Source organism: Tauraco erythrolophus, chromosome 1, assembly GCF_009769465.1.
Source record: "Tauraco erythrolophus isolate bTauEry1 chromosome 1, bTauEry1.pri, whole genome shotgun sequence".
Taxonomy (NCBI): Eukaryota; Metazoa; Chordata; class Aves; order Musophagiformes; family Musophagidae; genus Tauraco; species Tauraco erythrolophus.
The window spans coordinates 90,473,974-90,492,250 of record NC_141465.1 but is presented as its reverse complement, the minus strand read 5'-3'; the positions used below and the strand labels follow the sequence as shown (position 1 = coordinate 90,492,250).

General features: G+C 44.7%; 1 protein-coding gene across 1 annotated transcript; it reads left to right on the top strand.

Annotated features, from left to right (window-relative positions):
* The first annotated feature begins 772 nt into the window (after positions 1-772).
* Positions 773-17,760, top strand: KLF5 (KLF transcription factor 5). The gene is made up of 4 exons (XM_086611643.1): positions 773-1,012; positions 3,009-3,879; positions 4,977-5,036; positions 17,582-17,760. Exons 1-4 carry the CDS (start codon positions 773-775, stop codon positions 17,758-17,760), a joined length of 1,350 nt encoding a protein of 449 aa, XP_086467769.1.
* The last annotated feature ends 517 nt before the right edge of the window (positions 17,761-18,277 follow it).

Below are 18,277 nucleotides of genomic sequence, written 5' to 3'. Positions count from 1 at the left end.
ATACCTACATTAGCTGCGCTTATTTAGAAGACTATAAATAATACTGAAGCACGAGAGGGGCCTCGGCAAACCGCCGCACTTGTGGAAAACCTTCTTCCACTTCGCTGCGAGGGCTCCTCTGCCCTCAACCAGCCCCTGCCCGCACCCAGCCCCTGCCCGCACAGCGCGGCACGCCGGCAGCCACCTGCCCCTCCGCCGGGCACCTCTCCCCGGGGCGCTGGGCCGGAGGCACAACGCCGGGGGAAGCCGGGCTGCCAGCCGCGCGTTACGGCCCCGCCGGGACCGGGGCCAGGGCCGGGATCGGGACCGGGGCTCGGACCGAGGCCGGCGCCGGGGCCGGGATCGGGACCGGGACCGGGAGCGGGACCCGGACGCAGCCGCCCCGCTCTCCCGGGCCGGTCACGCCGCAGAGGGGTAGGGTAGGGTAGGGCAGGGCAGGGCGGGCGGGCGCGGCGCGGGGAGGAGCTGCCCGCGCTCCCCGTAGGCAGGGCATCCCGCAGGGCCGGCCCCCTTCGGCGGACTGGGTGGGGTGTAGGGGGGGCCGGGGGTGGGGTAGGGTGAAATAGAGGCGGGCGTGTGTCACCGGGTAGTACCCGCGGCCAGGTACAGGCGGAGGCACTGACGACACCGCAAGTGGATGCGCTCTCGGGCCGGGGCTCCTGGGGAGCGAGCGCACGAGTAGCCGCCGCCCGGAGCCGCCCGCGGGCCAGTCCCCCTGCGCCGGGGCGGGAGCCCGATCGCGCCGCGCCCGCCGCCGCCGCCAGACCGCCTCATGGCCACCAGGGTGCTGACCATGAGCGCCCGCCTGGGTCCTGTGCAGCAGCCCGAGGAGCCGGTGTTCGCGCAGCTCAAGCCCGTGCTGGGGGCCAGGGAGGCGGCGATCTTCCCCGGGGAGGACCTGAAGCAGCAGCAGCCGCCGCCGCCGCCGCCTCAGCCGCAGCAGCAGCAGCAGCACCCAGGCGGCGGCGGCGGGGGCGGCGGCGCGACCTTGCCGGCGGAGGAGATGGTACAGGTAGGCAGCGGCCACCCCTCCACCCCCTCACACCTCGCCGGCCATCGCCCTTCTCCCGCGGCGGGGCCGCCCGGGCGGGGAGCGGCCGCTGAGGAGCGGCCGGGCGGGACTGGGTGGGGCCGGGCTGCGGGGCGAGGGCGGCGGACCCCGAGGTGCGGGGCTGAGGCGGCGGCTGTGTGCGTGAGGGGGAGCGCCGCCGCCCGGCCCGCCTGTGCGGAGGGCCGCGGAGCGGGGAGAGCGTCGGGGTTCCCGCCTTCCCGCCGGCGGAGCACGGGGAAGCGGCCCGGGGTGCGGCGGCTGAGGCGGCCGGCGCTGAGGTGGGGCGCGGACGCCGGCGGCGGCTGACGGGCCGTCCCAGGGCGGGCGGGGACGGGGGGGGAGAAGCAGGGCTGCCCCCGCGGGTGTGTTGAAAGCTACAGCTGCTGCCTTTGCACTTGCCCGGCGGCAGAATTAGAGCGGCCGCCTGTCCTCCGCGCCCACGCAGGGAGTCATGTTCGGGGAGGGGGGCGGCGGGGGGAGACACGACACACCGGGCGAGGGGGGACTTCCCGGGACTTTTCTGCCCGTTCCGGGAGGCCGTTCGGGAGCGGATCCACACGCAAACAGCTGGAGGAGCTGAAAGCGGGAGGTGCCGACCGCAGCCGCGCTTCAGCCCGCGGACGGTGTTCGCTTGAGAGGCGGCTCTCGCGTCCGGTGGGCCGCGGCGGGCGGCCCGTGAGGCACCGGCCTCCCCCTGCGCGGGGGCTGCCCGCGGCCCTGGCCCCCGCGGTCGGTGGTGGGACGGGGCGGGAGGGGGGGTCCCGGGGAGCCCGCGGTGCCGGGCAGCGGTGTGTCGGGCGCTGGGTGTCTTCCCCAAAGAATAAATAACTCCCGCCTTCAAAGCGAGCTGCCCTCGGCTCGTAAACAAGAGCTGGAAAAAGTAGCCTGGCATGTCGGGGCAGATCCAGATCAAAGGGACGGGAAGGCGGCTCTGTTTGTTTGTGGTGTTTACCGGGGGTCTTTGAAGAAAAGTCCTAAACGCCACTTCTCGGGAAGAGTTGCTGTTTGTCAGCTGCTTTCTCTTGCGGGGCGCTGAACGGGTCTGGTATGAGCGATCTTGACGGGGCAGGGGGGAATGTGGCATTTGCCCACTGGAGAGTGCGTGATAAATGTTTTGCCGATGACTGTACCAGTAATGTATCGGGCTCCAGCCACCCACGGATTCCCTCGCACCACTACGCTAAGAGAATGATTTCCCAGTAATTAAAGAGCTCTCCTAGGACCGAGGCATGGATAGGGACGTGTTTATCACGCTATTCGCCCATTATAGACGGCATAGATTATTATTTTTCAGTTTTAAGTGTAGTCCCGGAGACACTTTACACAAAAGGTACTCCGATGCAGTCAGCTGGTCTTCTTTTTATTTGATACTTTACACTTTGGTGTTGTATTTCTAATCAAATACCTTTCTTTTAAGGATGAAAAATCCTGGAAGTACAAAAATTAAATATATATATATATGTATGTATACACACAAACATTATTTGAAGTATTAGCATTCAAATAGCCAGCTGAGGATGTGGCTTTTAAAGTTAGCATTTCAAAGAGAAGCGGGTGAAACAGATAGGCAGTCACCCTGCTCGAGCAGTGAATTCCAGAGCAGGAGATCCGCAGATTAGGCACAGCGCCTGTCATTTCTGCACCTCGCACTGTCTTGTAGGCATAAAAGATGAAAAGTTTGTCCTACGCTGAAACATCAGATCGATCTTAATGCTTGCTCTGCTTGAACGACTTGTGCCATGACTTTATCTCCTTGTCCTTGATGATGTTGATTAGCGCACCGATTATAAAAGACAGGTTTTCATTAGCGTTAATGTTTATAACTTCCTCCGTAGGTAGCTTGCGGCTGGCTGAACAGTGTTGCCTTTTATTTGCAAAGCCTCGTGCGACTTGCGTGCCGTCATCTTTCTTAGTTGGTAACACATCATGTGGATTATGGTATGTTTTGTTTTTGTAGACAAGATGCGAAATGGAGAAATACCTGGCACCTCAGCTCCCGCCCGTTCCCGTCATCCCCGAACATAAGAAATACAGAAGAGACAGTGCCTCGGTCGTAGACCAGTTTTTCACTGACAGCGAAGGCTTGCCTTACAGCATCAACATGAACGTCTTCCTCCCCGACATTAGCCACCTGAGAACTGGCCTGTACAAATCTCAGCGACCCTGTGTAACCCACATCAAGACAGAGCCGGTCACCATCTTCAGTCACCAGAGCGAAACTACTGCCCCTACCCCTGCCCCCACTCAGGCCCTCCCCGAGTTTACCAGCATCTTCAGCTCCCACCAAACTCCCGATGTGAACAACATTTTCATCAAGCAGGAGCTTCCTACTCCAGATGTTCATCTTTCTGTCACGCCCCAGCAAGGCCAGTTATATCAGCTCCTGAGCTCACCGGATTTAGATATGCCCAACACTACTTCTCAGGCAGCTGTGATGGACTCTCTTAACAATGTCTCCATGCCGTCAGCCATGGCGGGCCTTAACACCCTCTCCTCGGCTGTTCCACAGACTGCAATGAAACAGTTCCAGGGCATCCCCCCCTGCACCTACAGCATGCCAAACCAGTTTCTGCAGCAGCAGGCCACTTATTTCCCTCCTTCACCCCCAAGCTCAGAGCCTGGAAGTCCAGACAGACAAGCAGAGATGCTACAGAATTTAACCCCTCCTCCGTCATACGCTGCAACTATAGCTTCCAAGCTGGCAATTCACAATCCGAATTTACCAGCGACTCTGCCCATATCCCCCCAGAATATCCAACCGGTCAGATACAACAGGAGAAGTAACCCAGATTTGGAGAAAAGACGTATCCACTACTGTGACTATCCTGGTAAGCGATCTGTGCCAGAAAATCCCAGCTCTTGCAATAAAAATAAGAAAAAGTACGGATAATTGTGGACGAGGTATTAGTGGTTTCCTTTAGCTGTAGTCTACCTACACCTAGGGAGAACCAAATAATTTCTTGTCAAAGTAGAATTTACCTTCTTTGTTGTTTTATTTTCACTGTCACACTTTCATATTCTTTGAATAATATATACCCTTTTCTGCATGTCATTTGTAGTTGTCTTAAACACCTAAGCTCATTTTACCATGTTACAAAACTTGTATTCCGTAGGAAAAAAAAATAAACATGGTGACCTTGTCTAATGTAAGTCAGTGTGACCACGCAGCTCCTGCTCTCACTTTTCCAGTACCCGCGATGGAGCTGAGGCTCGGTTTGTCCAAGGCACTACAGCTCAGTTTGAATCTCTGGCGCTGAAAGAATCATTTCAGCTCCTGGTAGCCGAGGCCCCAGCTGTATCTTCCCTGTTACGAACAGGGGATTCAGCTGCCCACATAAATAAATCTATTAAAGCTACCTCTGAAAACGGATTCCCTTCTAGTCTCTCCTTCTCCTATGCTGAAATGGAAGAGAGACCTGACTATAAAGCATATCTCCACGTAGTGCATGATCCCACATAAAAGACGCTCACACCCATCCGAGCACAGACAGAGAAAAATAATAAAATAAGAAATACATAAGTGCTCAGTGGAAGAGTTATGCTGAGCCCTGGGTAATGATGACACCGAGTCTGGCGTGATCAAATTCTGTAGGAAATTTAAAAAAAATAAAGTCCCCCTCTGAGTTGCTAACTTCTGTAGCAGGTGTTACTGTATGTAGGTTGTAGCAGCTATTGGTCTGTAGTGCACTGCAAGATAGTAAGTCTACGAGAAACATACGCATTTTTCTCTTTTCTATGTAAAGCAACATATCCCTAGGAGCTTTCTGTATCAAATTTTACTTCTAAATGATGATGGTGCCAGAAGGTAGTAAACTTAAATGTTTCCAGATAGTACCTCAGCATTAAGGAGCTTGAAACGTAACGTGGAGCATTCCTGTTCTCTCTATTGAAATGCCTCTCTGCTTTTTGTTTTGTTTTGTTTTAGGCTGCACAAAAGTTTATACAAAGTCTTCTCACTTAAAAGCGCACCTGAGAACTCACACGGGTATGTAGCTGCTCCCTCACTGTCTCTTGTTCGTTCATGGCTTACGTGTTTTCTGAGAAAGCAAGCGTGTTTGACCTGCTATCTTCTCCTTACTTTCTGTAGAGTGATGTGGGTACAGGCTGGCGGTTCAGTTAAGAAAAATCTTAAGGTTTAGTCAATGAGAAGAAAAATTACTTTTAATGCAGTTTTGTTAAACCTTTTATAACACAGAACTCAAAACAGCTAAGAATAAAATGGATGGAAACTTTTCTTTTCAATCTAAAATGCTATAAAGTGTTTAAAAAAAAGGACTTTTTTTCCCTTGAATAATGAATTAAGCATAGTAAACATGTTACAGTTTTCAAGATTTATCTAAATAGATTTTTCCAGTTTGGGCTTTCTCTTTGACCTGTTAGAATTATTTAATCTTAGCATTTTACAGAAACATCATGAAAACTCCCAAGATAACTCCCATTTGCTTCATCCTTAGCGTTAAGTGAGCTCTTTTTTTTTTCCAAGACAAGTGCTTCTATATATTTACTTTTTTTTAAAAAAAGACATAATTTCAATTTTTTGTCAGTGAAAGACATTAAAATGGAGGAAATGAGAAGTGTCGGCGCGTCACAGTTGTTTTTCTGTACCTCGATCAAATTCTGCCTGCAGCCACAGAGGCCGTCCCCATTCACGGGCCGGCGTGGAGCGGGGCCGGGGACAGAGCGCTGCTCGTGCGTGGGCGCAGGAACCACGCGTGCGGCGGGCAGCGGCTGGGAGGTGGAAGGAGGCAGGGCAAAGGAGGAGAGAGGAGACGGGGAGGAAAACGTAGCTCACCATCAGCACGTCTGAAAGTATTCAGGACGGTTCTTTGCTGGGATCTTAGCACAGAACTGCTCATGGTAAATCAGTGAAAAGCATGTGACTGGTTTTGTAAAGAAACCAAATGAGAGGACTGTGACTCCTGTGTTTAAAACTGAGCTTGAACCCCAGCTCTTTTATGTGTGGATGTTGATTCAGAGCAAAACAGGAGTCACACTTCGAGCGACTCGCTTGTTGAAGCAGCCTGTCAGCGCTACGGCTGTGCCGTTCGAGTAATGGGGTTTCACCTAAGTTTAAACCAAAAGTCAAAACAAAACTTAGGGTGAGCTGTGATCTAGCAAAATGTTTCACTGTCTCTATGGAAACAAGCCTTTCTATCCAGCAGCTATTTTGAATGGATCGGTGGATTATCGTAAAGAAATTGAGTATCTTCAGGCTGAATGTTACTACGGAAATTTTGTTTTGATAAATGAGTTACCTGTGTTGCAGTCACAGTAAAAAATTAAAAGCAACTGTACAAAGGTTGTTGCTTTGCATTAGTAACAGACTTAAGAACACTGTAAAAAATATTTTTGATATATATAATCACTTGTTAGAAGTAAACTTAGTAAGAAAGGAATATTTTCATGAGGCTCTAAACCTGAATAATGTCAGAGTGTAATCCTGTTGCTCTTTAATAAATAATCTGCAAATTTAAGAGTGTACAATTTCCACTGAAGCCAGCAACTAAATACCGGTTTTAAATATCTCACTTTCTATTATACAATGGGTAGGAAGAGAGATAAAAGCAAAGCTTTAGTCAAAACAAATGAACATTACATAGTCAGCATTTGAAATGTACACTTTTCCTTTTTTAAATTAATTTATGTCTTTTTTTGTGCCTTGAGTAGTAATGACTTTAGGCTTTATAAAGTTAATACTTGTATGCGTAGAGATACATAGCACATCGCTAATGGGCATTGCTTAGGGTCACTAATGTTTATTGTTGCCTTCACTTTTTTACCTGTAGATATTTGACCTTAGAAATGTGGATAAATGTGCAAAGGTCAGGGAGCTATGTATTCATGGAAACAAGAATGTTGTTTTAGATAAAAATCTAGTGAACTTAAGCAGGTCTGTAATACAAAGGGTCTTCTGGGGAGGTGAATGAGGGGATAAACTGTCGAAAGCGTGCATTACATGCAAGAATGTGAAGTCTTTATCCTGTTACCTGTGTTATTTCAGAGTTTGCATTAGTTTAGCTCTCTTGAGTATGCACTTAATACTTGAAGATTTCCAGCACCGATTCTGCTCTCTGCCTTAACATACTGGTTGAAATGTGTATTACCAGCAAGATCTCTGACTTCGCCGGTGCTGTAAGTCGATTAAATGGATGTTAAAGTAAATGGGCACAAACTCGGGGAGAGCTGTGAAGTTGCACAGCTACCCCGGGAGTGCAGGGGAATCTCGCTATTGATCTCGAGAGAGAGACAAGGGCTCGGAGCTGAGGGCTAAATTCGGGTGTGTGCCTCTGTGCATCCCATCCCCCAGAACTATGGATTCATACAGCACTGTTAGGCTTTTATTTTTTTATTTCTTAATTTTATTTTTTTTAAAGGACTTAGGTGAAGCTTTTACCTTCAAAGTCTAAAGCGAGTGTCACGTAATCCATTTTAATAAAGTCGTGTGTGATATTCTTTCAAATCCCTTCAGGGTTAGCAGACCTGTTTATCTGGCTAAACCCGTTCTTTAGTAATCATGGACCACTGAAGTTGTTTTCTCCTTATTCTTAGTTTCTTAACAATACCTTTCAAAATTGGCTGCAGTCTCTCTCTCATCCCAACCAGTCCCCACCCTTCTCAGCAATCTGTCATCTTAAAATAAAAGAGCCTGCAGCAAAGTTTGTCTGCCATTAGAAGTCAAGACAGACCTTAAGGTTTTCCTTTTGTATCGGAAAATCTCAGCCTTTTCACAGTATTTATTTAGCAACCTTTCTTTTCTGAAAGGCTTTCACTGGGTTTAGGAGATGTTCTTTGAGAACAAACCGAAGGGAAGTGTTGTTTCTTTGATAGGTGGAATGTAGCCGGTAGTCTTTTTTCTAATTCAGATATGAACACACTGTCAGACTTAGTAAATTACATTTAAATAAAACTATAGGAGATGGGCAAGAGGAAGATCCCTTGCATTTTTCTTCTCAGGTGTTCCCAAGGTGTTTACCTTGCACCAAGTCAGCTGGTATAAACTGGTATGGTTATTCCGATTAAATGTAATTACACTGGACTTTTGCTGTTGATTAGGAATCCAGTATTCACGTAAAGAGCTAATCAAGATTAATGTATTTGTATCGGTCACTGAAGCAGGCACACATTTTTCTTTCTCTAGGTAATGCTTTAGTGTTTGTAAATTATGAAGTAAATTTTAGTTATTGGTAAACTGGTGACTTCATAATTGAACATGAACAAATATTTGAATGCTGCAAAGATACAGGGTGTTTTGTATCCATCTCCATGCACCTTTGGAGCAGATGTCTGGTACATTTTAATATCTTAAAATACTTCAGTGTGATATCTTAACTTGATATTAGTTATGCCTGGAACAGGTGAAATGATATTCAGTATGCTAAAGTACCTGTTGGAACATCTCTCAAAACGTACTGGATTTTCTGACCTTTTGAAGCCGGGATTTTCTTTTAAAATAATTTTACCCGTTAGTCACGGAACAAGTTTCATTTCATAGCCGGCGTTGTGCAACTACGGTATATAATGGGGGAGGGGGTTATGCATTTATTGAGGGCTGACCAGCAGTAAAACCACCTTAAGGCTCTGGCGTAACAGCTATATGTCCCACTTGAAAAACGTGCCAAATGTCAGTGAAAAGCAGTTACTTGTGTGTTGTAGATAAACCTCATTGGGTTCCTTTTCTGGCATCCGAGTATATACATACATTTCAAGTGATCCTTTAGAAACAGCAGTCCTAGAACTTGTCCTGTTACATTTCTTCATATGTTAAAAGTTTGGACTGTGGAAGTTGAGTCTTTGATATGCAGGCACCTGGAACGCCCTACCTGTACCCTACCTGTAATGCTGCAGAAGAGCTGCTGGCTCCTGGCTGGGGTATTTTTTTATTATTTCTGTGAACAGCTGCACACTTCAGAATTGTGTATGGTTTTAAGAGGAAAATCTGTCATTGTTTTGAACACATCAAGGCACGCACATTGAGGACGTTTTCCAGCTGCATGTTGGTTTTCAGTATACAGAGTCTTTGTACAGGCATGTTCTTGGGTCACATGGTGGGCTTGCCATTAATAGTTTCTAGCATTAACTGCAGAACTATTTCGTCTCTATCTATAGATCTAGTTTGTATTTGGTGATGGGAAGTGGAAGCCGAGATAAGTCAAGAGAAATGGCATTTCTCTAAATGAGATGCACTCAAAATACTTCCACCATCCCTAGTTATTTCAAATGTTTATATAGGCATGGGACAGCTGCTGACTGGTGTGGTTCCTCAAGGTGTTAAACGTTTTATTTTAATTTAGATCTCTGCCTTGATAAATCCAGAACTAGGCTCTGATGGTACATCGGAATTAGAACCAGTTGTGTGCAATAGGCTTCAGGAGTCTGTAGGACTTGGCTCTCCGAGTTTACCGTAGCTGTTGAAAGTGATACCGTTCAGAATTGCCTGGGAGTTCAGAATGCCCGTTCTTCAGCAGGGAAGACGAGTGGCAGTTGGACTGCTGCTGGCAAAAGAAGCGCCTTGCGAAAGCACGTATTGACTCAAATTATCCTGAGACGTAGGTGAGAGATTTCGCTCTTGGTGTGCAAGTGGGGAACGGAGGCCTCCAAAGACTCTGCCATGCTCATGGTTGCAGCATTCGGTAGCACACCTCCTCCTGGAAAAATCTTTGCATCATGAAAATAACATTAAGTAATATTTCTGTGCAGATTCTGCTTCTTTAACCTGTCAGATGAGTCAGTTGCACAGATTATACTTTAAAGACATATCAGTAAATGCCGTCATCGATAGAGACACTACGGAGGAGAGTTAAATAAAACTGTTGACAAAGCGCATTAAAGTGCAATGTTGCTAGACACTGCTGGAGAATATGTTGATATCTTTTATTTATGAATGCTGCTAAATCCATTAGTTGCCTGTGTGAGAAATGGAAGTACATTATTTTCCTGTGCAAACCACAGTTTGAGGGAAAATAATGCAGGATTTTTTTCAAACATTTTGTGAATGATCGCAGACCTTGGGATTAATTGATCCCGTTCTTTATCTGTAGTCATAACCTAAATGAGACATGTTTGAATGTGTTGCTCAGAAGAGGGTGAAATCTTAGCAATATAAACCTAAATTTTAATTAGATATTACTGGTCGTTCACATCAGAGTCCAGCACACAGTTTTTATGAAGCAGGAATTAAATTCCAAGGTGTCAGGTGCGGGGTACTCCTGTTAGATTTTAGATACTGAAAAGAAAAGCCTAATGTTTTCCTTTTGATTAAAAGCCTAGAAAGTCCCTCTAAGCACGAAAGCTTAAAAAAAAACCTGTTGTTTCTGTCAATTGCTCCCTGAGAGGATTAAACTTCAGTTCCAGGATATTTGATTCCTGATAAGGAAACTGTTGACCTAAGAGACCGGCTTTAAATATAGTTCATTTTGAGACCGCCCTACATAGGCTAATATAGTCCCAAGATTCACAGCAATTGCCGATGATTAAAACTTTCCATTATTTGATTAGACATTCCTTATTGTAATTACTTTCTGAGCTTGACTGTGACGATTGACTCCTGGTTCCAGGGTAGTGTGTTGTTTGTTGTTTGTTAGATGACCTGCACCTCCCATTGGTGAAAGATTAGAAACATTTAAGTAATGTCCTAGTTTAGTCTGAGTATCTTGGTAGCAGCATTCCTGTCCTGTCAGGCTGCATTATTTATATTCAGTGATGTCTAACAACTCAGATTAAGGACATATTAAAACCTTTGATTTTGGCAAGTGCACAGTGCTTCGCTTTGAGTTAAAAAAGCTTTAATGTATTGCTTTCAATTATTTTTTTCAATGTCTGTGTGCATACAGTAGATGGAAATCTGGAAGTGTACAGTACGTGCTTAATAAATTCCATTTTAAGAGCACCTCTTATCTGACTGTACAAGAGCCAGTGTTATTGGTGTGAGAGCTAAAGAGCTGTTCTTGCACCGCAGGCGTAGATGAGGAAATGTGTTCTTCAGCATAGGACGTGTAAGCACAGCCATGCACCCCAGATAGCATGGATTTCTTACAAACCTACTTTAAAAAAAATAAAAATTCCTTTCCTCTCTGTTTGCATATCTCCTTGAAGAGAGACCACCTCTGTTAAGACAGAATGTTACGCCAGAAAGAAAATAAACCACTGCACAGCCCAGTCGAGATTCCCCAGTAATCCTTGAACTGCGTAAGACAACACTTAGCTAAATAAGAGTGCTCCAGGCACTGGTGGGAGCTTCGAGAAGATAATGCCTCCTGCACCTCTGTAGTCAGAAAGTGAATGATGCACAACGCTTTTGACCGTCCTCTTTGCTTACCAGTCAGTATCGTTTTTCCTGTTCATGCTGGTGTTAGAGATGGAATACTGCTTGATTTGTCAGTGATCGGACTTACGAAGCGCAACAGCTCCCTGTTACAGGATTCCTTAAAATGCTGTGGTGAAGTAGTACTTAATGGTCACCCTCTAGCCGTTACTGTGCTAACAGAAGCTTTATCACATTTGAAAATGTGATATCATATCACTGGTGGGCTGGATGTTTCAAGAACGAAATTCACTTCGTCACACAAAATAAGCTGGGCGTGCCTTGCATGCCATCAGCCCTCTGATCCGTCTCCCTCTCGAACAACTGAGAATTTCAGTGCATTAAAGAGCTTTTAAACACCTGAATTTCAGTGCATTAAAGAGCTTTTGAACACCTGAGAGATTTTTTTATTTTGAAATTTTGGCTTTCTGCTCTTTCTTCAAAAAAACAACCTGTCTTAAAAAAGGGCAAAAACCCAACCAACAAGCTGCTTTTAACAGTGACTACAGCACTTAGTCAATAGCACAAGGAAGGTCTAATTTTAGGTAAACGTAGGGAGCTAAAACTTTCTTGTGAATGAGCGCAGACATAGACCCAAGTAGCTTCTTCTCGGTTCCAGTCAGCCTGGAAGAGACCAGAGTTTAAAATCGTGATGCTATGAACTAGAGGAAAGCTATTTCAGGCAAACTAAACCAGAGGAAAAACATTTCATTTGTTCTTATTTTTTTCTAAAAATTTGAGGCTATAGCATGTCAGGGAACTAAGACAACTGATGTTGAGATGTGAAAAATCTCAACACAAATGCACCAGAAAACTTTGAGACAACATAAATCTTTATAATAACCTGTTTTAAAACTGGACATAATACAGGTTATGTACATAACTGGTGCAATTACAGTGCGGAAGTTTCTGCTTTACCTCCCACCTTTTTATCACACTTAGTTTTTTAAGGTCGAACACCTGCTACTAGAAATAATTCCATAATAAACACAAGTAACGAAGTGATGGAAGGAATGGCAAGGGGCTGTCTTTATACTTTTATACCCTTATGAGCTGTGATCAGGTGGTGTCTTTTTGGAGTCTTTGAAAACCATACTGCTTTCTTTTGCTTAAGGAAGCTGCGAACTCACTGATGACAGAAATTTCTGATAGGAAATCAGAGAAGTTGCAGGCGTTGGCTGCTGTAATACCTGTATTTGGATTTCTGCATACCAACAGAGTTACCAAACTTCAGGTTTGAAAATCCAGCCCTTGCTGTTTGCAACTTTGTATTTAAAGAAAGCTGTCCTAGCAGTGAATTGCAGAAATAGAGTCACACAACTCTTTGGTGAAGTAAGGAAGCTTATTTTCTTGTTAATGGGGAAATTCATCACTAATGGAGGTTTTTCGGTGACTCACTTTTTCCAAACAGAATTTTAAACAGAAGCATTTTCTTGAATAGGGGCTACGTGTTGAAGGTGGAGGGTGTCTTCAAAATGGGCATCACTGCCCTCCGAGTGGCACTGTACCTTACCCAAGTGAAGACGGCCGCAACGGTCACTGCCAGTGGCTAGAATTAGTGTTAGGAAAGCAATGAGCATATTTTGAAATGACTGAATCCCAAGAAGATAAATTAAAGGGGGAAGAGCCAACGCAGTGTGCCTCACTGGTCCGGACCATTGTCTTGTGGTGTCAGCAAGGATCCCAAACCTTGGGATCTGCCTTGGAGTGGCTTATCTGTTGAAGTGACTGGTTAGGTTAGCATGTTCTATGTGGATATCCAGACATCTTTTTGACATCCTTGCAATCTCACACCGTTACAAATATTTTATTTTTTTTTAACAGACACGCACTGCAAGCAAAATAGTCTCCTTTCAGGCTAAACTCCCTTATCTCTTGTGAGGTGCTTTCTGTAAAAGAGCTTCCAAACTAAACATGAGGGCTTAAAATTTCTGTGCTCAAGTCCAAGTCTGTTTCTCGTGCTCTACAAATGTGTTTTTTTTAAACTGGAGAATGGATACATATTAACAGCGCAAGAACTTAAAAATATATTTTGTGATGTATAAGCCTAGCAAAATATTTTAAATCAGTGATACTGGAAGGAGGTTATGCAGAAATCCGATTAAACTTATGAAATCCCTATCCTGTTGAAGTATAATTTAAAGGAAAGCAGTTCTGTTTCCCAGAAGTGCTGTGTATAATATTTCTGGCTTGGGAAGAAAGGATTGGAGTGTGCTATTTGGCTGGAAATCGGTACCAGCTTCCTCCATGGTGTTTTAGTTGAACAGTGTTGACATTCTAACAAATCCCGTGGAAGCTCCCCTGAAGTGGAGGAGTTAGCTGTTTTCTTGCTTTTACAGTGAAATATCTGTTTGATACCGCGATCGTGTTCCAGTAACTGAGCCGTACTACCTTTGGATTTGATGACCAGTGGCATTCTTGGTTTAACACCCTATAGAAGCCCTAAATTGCTGGAGGAAAACCAAATATTTCTGAAACTTTACAGCTACTGTATTTTGCACAATCATTAAAGTAAACAAATCTTATATTACTGTGTAGCCAATGAAAACAGTGGATAAAGAGTTCAGTGTCCCTTGTTGTGTATACCTGCTTTTTTTAAAAATAAATCTGCAACCCCAGATTTCTCCGTGCTTTAAAGTCAGCAAAGCAAAGAAGTGGGATCACTTCAGAAAATATGTAACATGAAGCTCTTTTTCCCTTGCCTCAGGAACCTAAACTGAATTCTTATTTCTGCTAAATGACAAAAAGCATGTGTATAGGTTGAGAGAGAGAAAATACTACCAGCTAGTTGTTCTTCTGCTTTCTTTAAAGGAGTGAAAATAATCTCCACCTTCTTTTTTTTTGCCCCCCCTTCCTCCTTGCCCAAAAGGAAAACATTTGAAATTGATTCAGTTCTTAAATAGAACTTTCCAACGGAAACTAGCATTACAAACATAGATATTCAGTATTTTACCCCTAGGATTTATTCAAAATAATCCAGGCCTGTGCATTGGCACTAAAAATACATTTTCCAGTTCTTGCTGTTGGCCAAAGCAGGGGTTAAAAGCAGCATTCTGGCTTTAATTTCCAGTGCATAAAAGTAACACTGTTAAAACAATCTGTGTAAGGCACCAGCTCGTTCCCCTCCGCGCATCCCCTGAGCGCTGCTCGGTTTAGCTGGGGTCTGCCGAAGTCGGCCGGCAAGGAGGAGCCGTGCTGCTCTGCATGACACTGTCGAGCTTTTTCCCCTGAGCAGTGCCATTGCCTGGGAGGATTCGTGGCTGTGGCAGGCAGTGAAGTGACTGTGACAGTGGGGAGGTTTCTAGATGGTGTCTCTGGGAATCTGGGTCCCCTGGAATTTGATGGGAGTCTGGCTATTGGATTCAGTATCGACTTGCAAGCTGTGGCACCCAGCAAGGCACAGGGTTCACCGCTGCCCCAAATGCTGGCGGTTTGTATGCCAGGAGCCTTCATGTCACCTGCTGACGCTGCTCGCAGGTTAGAAAAAGTTCTAATGGGGGGCAGCAGTTTTGTTTGGATGCAGGCAGGGTCACGTAACACCTACACGGGACAACTTTGAGACTGCTTTTCCAGTACAGTGTAGTGTGACACACGGTGAGGTTTCACATACTTCGGTACCTCCTCAACACCAAGTTCGGAAACTCTTGATTTTAATCTCCTCGTCCTCATTCTGGTCTGGTTCGATCTGGATACAAGTTCCACAAGTGCTATTTTGCTGACCTCTTTACCATTTCCCTCATCGCCATGTAATTCTGGCAAATGGATAAGCAAGTGTTTGGAGTATACAGAGGCCTGTCTGCTCTCTCTGGGCAGTCAGAGTGGCAGGATCACAAGACTGGGAGTTTAGCATCAAGTATAATGTGACAGTTTTAGGTGAAGGTTTTTAAAAAATAGTTTGAAACTAATATGAGAGAAGAGGGGAAGGAAAGGAGAAGAAGAAAGGAATACACTGACTTTACATTAAGATGCTTCAAATGCAGAAGTAATGCTTTTGTGCAACCTTTGTGTGTGCACATGTGTTTTAACACAAAGTGTTCACAGAAGATCTCCCTGATGCTGTGCCTATGGATCAGCAATGCGGACTTTTGCAGACTGCGTTAGTAACCCAGCTGAAATACATGATGTGTATACTGCAAAAGATCCCTCTCTGAATAGAGGCCCCTTCCTGTCATTCTGCCGTGAAGACAAATGTATTATCTTGAACTGGCTTCTCAAATGTTAGAAAAGCTTTATGCACTGAGTTTGAATGAAGTCTGTATTTTAACCTATAGTATGCGTTGCACGAAGCAAAAAAGAGTCCTATATAGTAGATTATTCCAGTCTTCAATCAGCATCAGGCAGAGTAAATTCAACTGTAATAGAAATTTGTAATAACTTATGTTCTGATTTGCCATGCATGAAATAATTTTGAACTCGGTGAGAAGTTATGCCAGGCTCTAAGTTTGTTTTTCTTAAGGGATGATATTTTTCCACTGTGATTTCAATAAATCCTGGTCACCATTCATGGAAAGAGGTGGTCGTTTGACTGGACCATTAGATTTCCTTGTAGAGGTCTGGTTCTGGTTGTGAGTGTGCTGCCAACGTGAAGTCACATCTGCATTGTGAGCAAAGGGCTGATTCTGCTCTTAGTAGTAGACAAAGTTATTAGTTAGTCAATCAGAAGTAGCAGTAGAAACTCCTAGGCAAAACCAGTTTCATAATTTCATCTGAATGATAAAGTAGCATCTCTGAAGTAATGTTTTTAAGTTTCTCAGATGGTGGTCTCTGCCTAACTAGTGCAGAACAGTCTAATTGCAGGATACTGGCTTCTGTCCTTCTTTCACTTGCTTGTGTGATGGTAAAGCAGGGAAAAGTAGGAGTCGTGGCTCTGCAGTGCTGTAGGATTGAGTCTGTGAGGGTAAAGGTCTGAGGCCAATGGAGAGGGAGAAGATCTGTTAGATGTGTTGGAAAGGACTTCTGGGGAAGCCTTGGTCTGATTCTGCTCCAGATGAAGCTACTGCCGAGTGCTTTGTTGAAGTCGGTTTTCTTTCTCTTTTTGCCAAATGGATCAAGTTAATATAAAGGATATAGATAGCAGTCAGCTCTCCCAACTGAAAGGTGTTTTTGTCAACCAGCATCAACCAATAGCCTATAAATAGATAATCGTAGCCTCTTTATTTATACGGAGCTTGCTTGCATGGTGACGTCATGTCCATACCAGCTCCTGAGCAGGTGTATGTACATGCTTGAAGTTCTGGTTTCACACAGAAGTCATCTTGGCTTTGTGGCTCCCACGTTTCTCCCATTTCCACAAACGAATCTATAAATTATAGGCATATTTAAAATACCCCATTTATAGTTCTAAAATGGATGAATGCAAATATTTTGGGTGCTTGGACTGGTGTATTTAAGACGAGCTGGATACTTGGAAGTTATATTCAGAGCTGCTGTAACACAGCAAGTTTTCAGAGATGCTGTGCTGCCCCTGTGTCCGTATAGACTGATGGAGACAGCGAGCACTTACCACCTCTAAAATATGGCTATTTAAGCACTTGATTGTAGACATGCAATTCTGAAAACGGGTGCTTTGATCTTTTAGGTCCTTTCTCCTATATATAGCTAGCCCAAAGCAGGATACCGCAAGTTTTTATTGCCCCATACGTTTTAGAAAATACTATCCCCCTTGTGTTTGTAACACACTGTGCCCCTTTCTTTGCACATCAGAAGCTCTTGAAAAGATCTGCACACTACAAAGAATCTTTATAGAAATCTTCCTTCCCATTTCAGACCTCTTAAAAAAAGCCCTGTATAACTTAATTTACCTATTTTTAAAAAGTGCAAGCGTAAGTGACAAACAAGGCTGGATTGTCACGTGAGACTGCTTTTTTTTTCCTATTCCTTCTCGTATTGAGATGATTGCAAAGGAGCCTATTTCAATCTCATGCAGGTTTTTTTACTTCTGTGCATTTCTGTACTGTAGCTGTCTCCAATTTGTGTGTTTGAAAGTTTCTTACATTTTATGGAGGTATTAAATCACAGATTCAAGAGCTGAATTCACTGGAAAAAAAACGAAGGGGCTGTTAGTTTGGAGCCTATTAAATAGAGTTGTGAATAACCAGGAAACATCAGCTCCTATTTTGTTGTTTATTTCTCCTTTAAATTGAACAGCAGTGCCATTCAGTGTGATACCACATCAGTTTTCTCCCGAGGAGTGACAGCTGACAGTTTGATTTCTCTGTGCTGTTTTTCAGGTGAGAAACCCTACAAGTGCACGTGGGAAGGCTGCGACTGGAGATTCGCTCGCTCGGATGAATTAACGCGCCACTACAGAAAGCACACGGGGGCAAAGCCCTTCCAGTGCGCTGTCTGCAATCGCAGCTTCTCCCGCTCCGATCACCTGGCTCTCCACATGAAGAGGCATCAGAACTGAAAGCTGGACTTGTCGTTGAGGCTGTTTTGTATCTATGCAATTTCCTATTGACTCTCGACGTACAACTAAAATTAGTTTAATTTTTGAGTATGGTTTATCCATTTAAAAGAAATCTCAAAGGAAACTGGAAATGTATATTTTGTATATTTATGCAGAAAAAAGGGAAGACACTGTATCACAATACCAGAGTGTTCGGTCGTTTGTTTGCTCTCATGATGTATATGGCTTTAGTCAGCAGGTTTCATCTCTTTAGAAGTATTATGTCCTGACACATTGCAGCTTTATACTTTTATTTTTTTTTCTCTTGCGGTGTTTTGACCAAAGCACTGTCATTATTGTGACAATGTTTAGTAAACGAATTAATGAGAGGCTGCGGGTGAGTGAATGCAGTGGAAAAGCCATGAGTTGTAATCTGTCAGGTTTTTACTGGACATATTTAGTACTTGTGGGGTTTTTTTAAATGTTAAGTCATTCTGTGGAGTTAAAATACATAGAAAAATTCATAAACAGCCATAGA

Coding starts and splice junctions, on each gene's coding strand:
- KLF5 (XM_086611643.1), top strand. CDS start 773: ATGGCCACCAGGGTGCTGACCATGAGCGCCCGCCTGGGTCCTGTGCAG. Junction 1,013..3,008: donor CGGCGGAGGAGATGGTACAG/GTAGGCAGCGGC, acceptor TTGTTTTTGTAG/ACAAGATGCGAAATGGAGAA. Junction 5,037..17,581: donor GCACCTGAGAACTCACACGG/GTATGTAGCTGC, acceptor GCTGTTTTTCAG/GTGAGAAACCCTACAAGTGC.